Source organism: Callorhinus ursinus, unplaced genomic scaffold (genome assembly GCF_003265705.2).
Source record: "Callorhinus ursinus isolate GAN/ISIS: 27379988/994484 unplaced genomic scaffold, GSC_fseal_2.0 scaffold12, whole genome shotgun sequence".
In the NCBI taxonomy this organism is placed as follows: Eukaryota; Metazoa; Chordata; class Mammalia; order Carnivora; family Otariidae; genus Callorhinus; species Callorhinus ursinus.
This window is the reverse complement of record NW_027397074.1, coordinates 41,234,506-41,242,285: the sequence shown is the minus strand read 5'-3', so window position 1 is coordinate 41,242,285 and position 7,780 is coordinate 41,234,506. Positions and strand designations below refer to the sequence as shown.

Genomic DNA, 7,780 nt, shown 5'->3' with positions numbered 1-7,780 from the left:
TTTTTTTTTTTCTAGCAAGGGCTTCATAACATCAGCACGCAGCTCACAAAATAGAAGGAAAGAACAGAAACCACATCCAGAAATAATCTTCTCCCAGCCACTTATAATGGATTATGTTAAAAGGGCCATTGACTAAATTAGTGTGGTGGTGTTTCATAAAAAGTTATGTAAATCTTAAAGGGAGGTAACGCTCTTCTCATTATACTTGGGGATTAGAGATTGTGAGACAAGATTTTGCTACAGAACAGTGGCTTTGCTTCATTTCTTCTTATGCCACCAAATTTAACAGACAATTTGAATAAAACTGTCACCTCACATACTCATATAAACTGGATCTTATTGCCAGTTGGGGCCATACTGAAAAGCACGAGACTAATGGAGCCAAACTCTCCACAACTGTTTGATCAATTTGCTATACCTTTACTTTTTAAATTTTTTTTAGAAGAGCGAAGTTGCATTTTCATCAGCACTTACTCAACCAGGAGATAGTAGAAAGTTCTTACTACTCTTTTTAAACTTGTAAATGGGATTCTTTATCTCAGAGGCCCAATCACGATTTCAAAGAGAAAATTTTTATTTTTAAGAGATTCTTTCTTTGGCCTTGCGTCACAAGTGCGGTGGCCGTGCAGCAGGCAGGATGGCGAACCGTCTGGCCTATAGCCTCCATCCTCGGTTAAGGACATGACCAACCAGTACAGTATTCTCTTCAAACAAGAGCAAGCCCATGATGATGCCATTTGGTCAGTTGCCTGGGGGACAAACAAGAAAGGAAACTCTGAGACAGTGGTCACGGGATCCCTGGATGACCTGCTGAAGGTCTGGAAATGGTCTGATGAGAGGCTGGACCTACAGTGGAGTCTGGAGGGACACCAACTGGGTGTGGTGTCCGTGGACATCAGCCACACCCTGCCCATTGCTGCCTCCAGTTCTCTTGATGCTCATATTCGTCTCTGGGACTTGGAAAACGGCAAACAGATAAAGTTTATAGATGCAGGACCTGTGGATGCCTGGACTTTGGCCTTTTCCCCCGATTCCCAGTATCTGGCCCCAGGAACTCATGTGGGGAAAGTACACATTTTTGGTGTGGAAAGTGGGAAAAAGGAATATTCTTTGGACACAAGAGGAAAATTCATTCTTAGTATTGCAAATAGCCCTGACGGGAAGTATCTGGCCAGTGGAGCCATAGACGGGATCATCAGTATTTTTGATATTGCAACTGGAAAACTCCTGCACACGCTGGAAGGCCACGCTATGCCCATCCGCTCCCTGCCCTTCTCCCCAGATTCCCAGCTCCTTGTCACTGCTTCAGATGATGGCTACATCAAGATCTATGACGTACAACATGCCAGTCTGGCCGGCACGCTGAGTGGCCACGCATCGTGGGTGTTGAACGTTGCCTTTTGTCCTGACGACACTCACTTCGTTTCCAGTTCATCTGACAAAAGTGTGAAAGTTTGGGATGTTGGAACAAGAACGTGTGTCCACACCCTCTTCGACCACCAGGATCAGGTCTGGGGAGTAAAATACAATGGAAATGGCTCAAAAATTGTGTCCGTGGGTGGTGACCAGGAAATTCACGTCTACGATTGCCCCGTGTAAACACCAGAGTCTCACAGGCTGGTGTGTAGATCATGACATTCCTTGCCTTTCTAGCATTTATTGGAGCAGAAACAAATTTTGTAGATACAGAATCAATCTTTTCATGTTCTGTTATTGGAAATGCTATTCATACTTGAACATAAAGTGTTTATAACACCAAAAAAAAAAAAGATTCTTTCTTTAATTGGTTACTTAGTCTGTTCTAGAAAACTGTACAAACTCACTGGAATTACCTTGATCTATATGGTTCAAGAAAGGGCAAATCCTACCAGAAGGAACACAGCATGGACATTGGAATGCAGTTATCTAGATAATAATACTTAACAACTTAGGCGGATGAAGTACTTCCCCTTTAATGCCTCAGTCCACACTTCACTCTGCTATCACTATGGTAGTCGCATTACGTTCAGAGGCAATCAGATGCATGCGACAATTGCTTTTTAAGTACCACAGAACTCGCTGCAGTAATTTGGTTGGTTCCAACCATTCTCCAAACAAAAATATTTGTGCTAAGTATGTTTTAACACAAAGGCTCCGAGTTTGTAAATTATTGTTTATTATTATTATTATTATTATTATTATTATTATTATTATTATTGGAAACTGACATACACATTCCCCTGCACTCCATCACCCTGCATTGAAAATGTAACAGAAGCAAAGATTGAGAAGGAGCTGGAAGAAATGAAGAGCCTTTCCCACATTTTGAAATGCCCAGAATAGTAATGCACATATATTGTATATGCAATAACCCTGCAGTAAAGAGAAAGACATACAGAAAAGAGAGTGTTGCATAAAAGCTTGGGTAACTGTACATTTCAAATAGTAAGGGGAGATGTCAAAGCGTTTTGTTATTTGTAGTACCCGTTTAACTGTAATTCTATATTCCACATTATGTGAAAATCTGAGTTTAAGCAAAGTTAGATTTTTTTCTCTTTAATTACCCAGGTACGGTGCCCAGAGATAGGGCTGTAGCTATAGAGGGACCCCATGGGCCACAGGGAGTGACTGATTAGGTCAATACTGAATCCTCTCTGAACCAGGAGGATGGCTTTCACCTGGCAGCCTTGCAAAGTTGTTCTCCCTTCGGAGTCCCTTTCCTATAAGCAGAGTCTGCCCCCACGTGGTGAAAGCAAGAGGCTGCTCCTGATTTCCCTGGAGCCTCTTTCTCTACCTCAGCGGAAGAGTATCTGTAGCGACCCATGGCTTTTGACCACCATCCTACCTTTGAGCTGCTTTTTACTACCTCTCTCCCCTCTGTCCCCTTCCCCCTTTCACTCTTGTTCTCTTTCCTTTTGTCTTTCTTTTTCTTCCCATCTACTTCTTCCTTCCTCCTTGCCTTCCAGAGCCTTCCACAGTATTATTATTTAGCAGCCCATTCATGAGGGCTGAAACTGATGCAGACCTTCTGTCTGAGGAGAAAATTTGGATTCTGATTTAAGAAATTTAGACAATATGGTTTCAATAAATAATTAAGTAATAATCACCTTAAGGGGTAATACCATGACATCTAGAGAGCTCAGTACATACTGAATGAGCAATCAGGAAATACAGGTTTCACTGGCCTTGACCCTGTCCCTGGATTATGATATGAATGTAATATGTTTGTATGAAAACTAAGAAATCTGGACATAAGTGCAGCTTCATAGAGAAATGGAGGCAGGAAGACACTAAAGTGGGTTCCTCTGCCTTCTTCAAAGAAAAGCAGAAGGGCAACTTACCCATCATGTCCACCAGCAAATCAGCAAGCCACCCAAGCACACACGAGAGAAGTAATCCAAAACAATGTCATCATGCAAATGTGACCACAAGATGAAGCTCCTCATTCCCATCAGGGCCCTATTCCAACCAGCCTGTCATCCCTAGGACCATCCTGAGCAACCAATCCATCCTGGATATCATTTTCATCATACCACCTTCCTACACAGAAACCTTCAAAGCTGTATTTCTTCAAATAGATCTTCAAAGGTATGACTCTTCAAAGGTATATTGCCTTCAAAGTCTGAACACCTTGTACATTCAGGATCTCACTCTCGCTCTCTCTCTCACACAGACACACACACACACACACAAATAGTCTAAACCTATTCAAGGTCTCTACTTCTAGCCACTTTTCTCTTCCTGGGTGTCCTCCAATGTCCATCTGCTTCTTGCCTTCATGCTTTTGCATTTGCTGTTTCCCAGCCCAGAATGGTCTGACTCAAGGCCCACAGTCTTTTGTGGAGCTTATGTCAGTCTGGAAGTCCCTTTTTATTTAACAAAACTGAAACTGCATTACTGCACAGAGCAAGACATGTCACCCAAGGAGATGTAAGTTGAGGGCATTTTTCAGACCCATATGAAAGCCTCATGTTGAGATATAATGCATATATTTTAATACAATGTAATTTACAGAGCCATTAATCTTCCAAGGCAGAAGGTGGGGTGGGCTGGGGAGGGGGAAGTGTTCATAAACTAACAATAAAGAATTCACACGGCTCATGCTATTGCCAGAATCCTGAGATGGAATTATGGCCCCATGACTCAAAGTTGGCCGGCTCTTTCCATTTTCTAATGGATGTATTGGAGGCTTGGGTTCCTGCTCACTTTCCCTGTTTACTCTCTAGCTTCCACTCCCTTCCAGTCACACCAAGAAGCCCCCTAACCACTTCATGATCTGCCTCAGGGGCAGAAAGTGTGACAAGTTAGTTAAGCTGTATCTTTGTTGAGGAAACGCAGAAGGATCTCCCCATAGCACCCCTAATCCAAGGACGGGGCACGGGATTGTGGTGGGAAAACCCCTCTTTCATAGCAGCTGTAAAAATGCCATAGAGCATCCGCCCATTGCCTCTAGATTTGGCCGGCCCTGCTCCCTCCCAGGAGCAAAAACTCAATGGTGTGCAAAATACCCACAGGTAAGGGAAGACCTAAATACCACTCAGATATTACACCACATGTCCATTTGCATGAAAATCCAGAAGAGTATTTACCTAAGTGTAATCTGTCAATCCACTGAATCAGAATCATCTGGCATGATCATTTGAAATGCAGGTTCCTAGGCCAGCATCCCAGACCTATACTGTCAGAATCCCACGGGTAGAGCCTTGGAAGATAGATGTATAAGGAGCAGTTGCAGCCATTCTTATCCACGCTAACATTTAAGAACCTCCCTTCCAAGTATTTACTCTGTTTTCCTTCATTGTGCTAAATGCAGTATTCCAGGCAGGGCCTACTTTGGACAAAACCATGGAATAACTAAAGGTATCAAAAATCCATGCATTACAAACCCACCTCTGCCCCTGTACCTACCTCCGCAAAGCAGCCCTCTTGATGCCACAGCCCTGAAGGTTTCTCAGTGCACTCCTACTGCCCCTGGTCTCCCTTGAAGCTCCAACCCGGACTTAATTTACTCACGTGAGCACTATATGAGCATCTAGACCTTTCCCTCCAACAAAATGTTATCTCATCTCTGCTTGACTTTCCCAGGATTTTGCCATTCATTAGATGACAGCTAACCAGTTTGGTCTGATCACTAATCCATGCTAAAAAGGGTTTATGAATGGGTACTTCTTGCACTTTGTCAGTGTCAAAGGACATTTTTCTGGGACAGATGAGGAGAGCCTTGGCCTTCTAAATTACATCATTAGGTCTAACCTGTCTACTTTTGCTAGTAGGTCTCAGAATCTACACAACTTTGTCTCTAAAATGAATTAATAATCCCCATTTGTCTCCCAAAGAGAAGACTTAAAAGTACTTTATAAACTGAAAAGTGGTATATAAACAAAATAATGTATTATAATTCATCTCAAGACCAGCCCTGGTTCAAAGATATCATGGCAACTGTTTTCCTGGTTTTCACTCTCCTGATAGCAAACAAAAAATTCTGATTAAGGTTTTCCCAGCCAAGTCTGTGTCAAATACATCCTTTGATTAGTGAAAATGAGGTTCCCAGAGTGGACCCTGCCTGCAGCTCATCTTTTTTGTCCTTCTCCATCCTCATGAATTTTGGCTTAGACCTGCCACGTCATGTGGATGTGGCCCATTAAGGATCAACAAAGTAGTCCTACCCTCTCATCTTACAAGAAGGAAACTGCCCCAGAGAGGTGACAGGAAATAGTAGTAGAAATAGGGCCAGAACCTGGATCTTCTAACTCTTAGCGCAGTATGCCACACTGCCTTGAGGTCACTATATCCAAACACCATAACATGTCTCTGGAACATTTTTATAGTGCTTAAAAGATGTGTCCATCATGCCTGCCCCCATCCCCTAATTTTACCCAGTCTCCTTATCTTCCTGCCTATAACAAATTGCCCTCTAGACAGCTCTTCCCAGAAAGCTTTTTTTTATTTTCTTTTTATTTTTTTTTAATTTTATTTATTTATTTGACAGAGAGAGACACACAGCGAGAGAGGGAACACAAGCAGGGGGAGTAGGAGAGGGAGAAGCAGGCCCCCCGCCGAGCAGGGAGCCCGATGCGGGGCTCGATCCCAAGACCCTGGGATCATGACCTGAGCCGAAGGCAGACGCTTAACGACTGAGCCACCCAGGCGCCCCTAGCTTTTTTTTTTTTTAATCCTAAAAATATCCTGTAGGAACGACACAACACAGCCAGATGCAGTATGAGCAGACCCCATACCCTTCGCTTATCCATGTAGACGAGTGCCGTCTCCGGAGTTTGGTACCATGTTGACAAGTGGCTGCCTACTCACTATCCAAAGCCTTTCATGGGGAGGAGTAGGACCACAGAGAGGGGGAGATGGATGGGGGCTTAGACTGTTACATGGTCTGCTCCGTAATACGCCAGGTTTTCACAGGGACTGTGGAAAGAGATCTTAAAAGTCATGAAAGATGGACAAGAATCCCAACAGGGCGCCTTGTAACATGGTCAAGGAATTTTTCCAAAACCTGTGTTTCAAAAAGACTGAGCTGAAGCCTTTGCTCTTTAGGCTACGTTAGAACACTGAAACAGCCCCCCATGGATAGCCTTTGCACATGAATTGCTGGCATACTGGGTTCTTTAGCCTCAGAATTCCCTTGAATTTGGGGAAGTGCTCATTGAAATACAATGCACATGTTCTTTAGTTTGAGCAAGGGAGAGAAATCTAAGGGCTGGACCATGCTGTCAAATAAATATGATGCACACTAATGACAGTGGCCATGTATAAATAGCCTCGTGAATTTGAAAACCAAATCTGAGAACATTTGGTGGCTTGACTAATTTGCTTTGCCTATCTGCCATCTGTTGTTGTCTCCAGGACCCCAAGATAGGTAGCCCTGCTGGGTTCTGCTGACTTAGTCCAGCTGGAAACCCTCCTTCTATAAGGAGTGCAGGGTCTACAAAAGAACGAAGGTCCCTGGCCCCTGCTCAGATCTCACCCTGTGGTTGGGAAATCAGGTTTTGTATATGCAGCTCCTCGCATATGTTTCAAAACTACTTTTTTTTAAACTACTTTTTTTTTTTAAAGATTTATTTATTTGACAGAGATTCAGCGAGAGAGGGAACACAAGCAGGGGGAGTGGGAGAGGGAAAGGAGGCTTCCCGCTGAGTAGGGAGCCCGATGCGGGGCTTGATCCCAGGATTCCGAGATCATGACCTGAGCCAAAGGCAGACGCTTAAAGACTGAGCCACCCAGGTGCCCCTAAACTACTTTTACATCCTCTACCTCTGTTTAAAAGTTGTGTAAACTCACAGGTTCACCTGTTTTATATCTTCCCAGGCTGATGACTACAGAGAAAAGTGAGGTCACCTGGTGACAATCGGGCAATTGTTTCTTCTGAGCTGAGCTGCAGAGTGTCACATTTAAATTTTGCCTTTATTTGGCTTTCAGCTGAATTACTTCATTCTTCTCATGGCAAAGCTTTTCATCAAATGCCTTATACACACTCGGTGTGCAGTGCCCTAGGTAGGCTCAGCTTTGCTTTCTGAACTAGGTAATGAAAGTATCGCTCATCTTTGCCCTTGTCTTACTCCCCCAAACCCACACTCTTAACTTGCCTTATTCATTCTTCAACAAAAATAGAATGAGTGCTTCATCTGCGAGGGGCAGTGAGCTAGGTACTGAGGGTTCAGAAGTGAAAGCACAGACCTTGGTCATCCGTGGGCTCCCAGGCTAGTGGGGGAAGATAAATAAATAAAACTATGCTACAAATATTATGACAGAGATTTACACAGGGTACTCATGACAAAGATTTATAGCTGTT

General features: G+C 43.5%; 1 protein-coding gene across 1 annotated transcript; it reads left to right on the top strand.

Moving 5' to 3' along the window:
• Positions 1–606: 606 nt before the first annotated feature.
• On the top strand, positions 607–1,763 carry LOC112825205 (uncharacterized). The gene has a single exon (XM_073898987.1). The coding sequence runs from the start codon at positions 682–684 to the stop codon at positions 1,597–1,599; it is 918 nt and encodes a 305-aa protein (XP_073755088.1). The 5' UTR covers positions 607–681; the 3' UTR covers positions 1,600–1,763.
• The last annotated feature ends 6,017 nt before the right edge of the window (positions 1,764–7,780 follow it).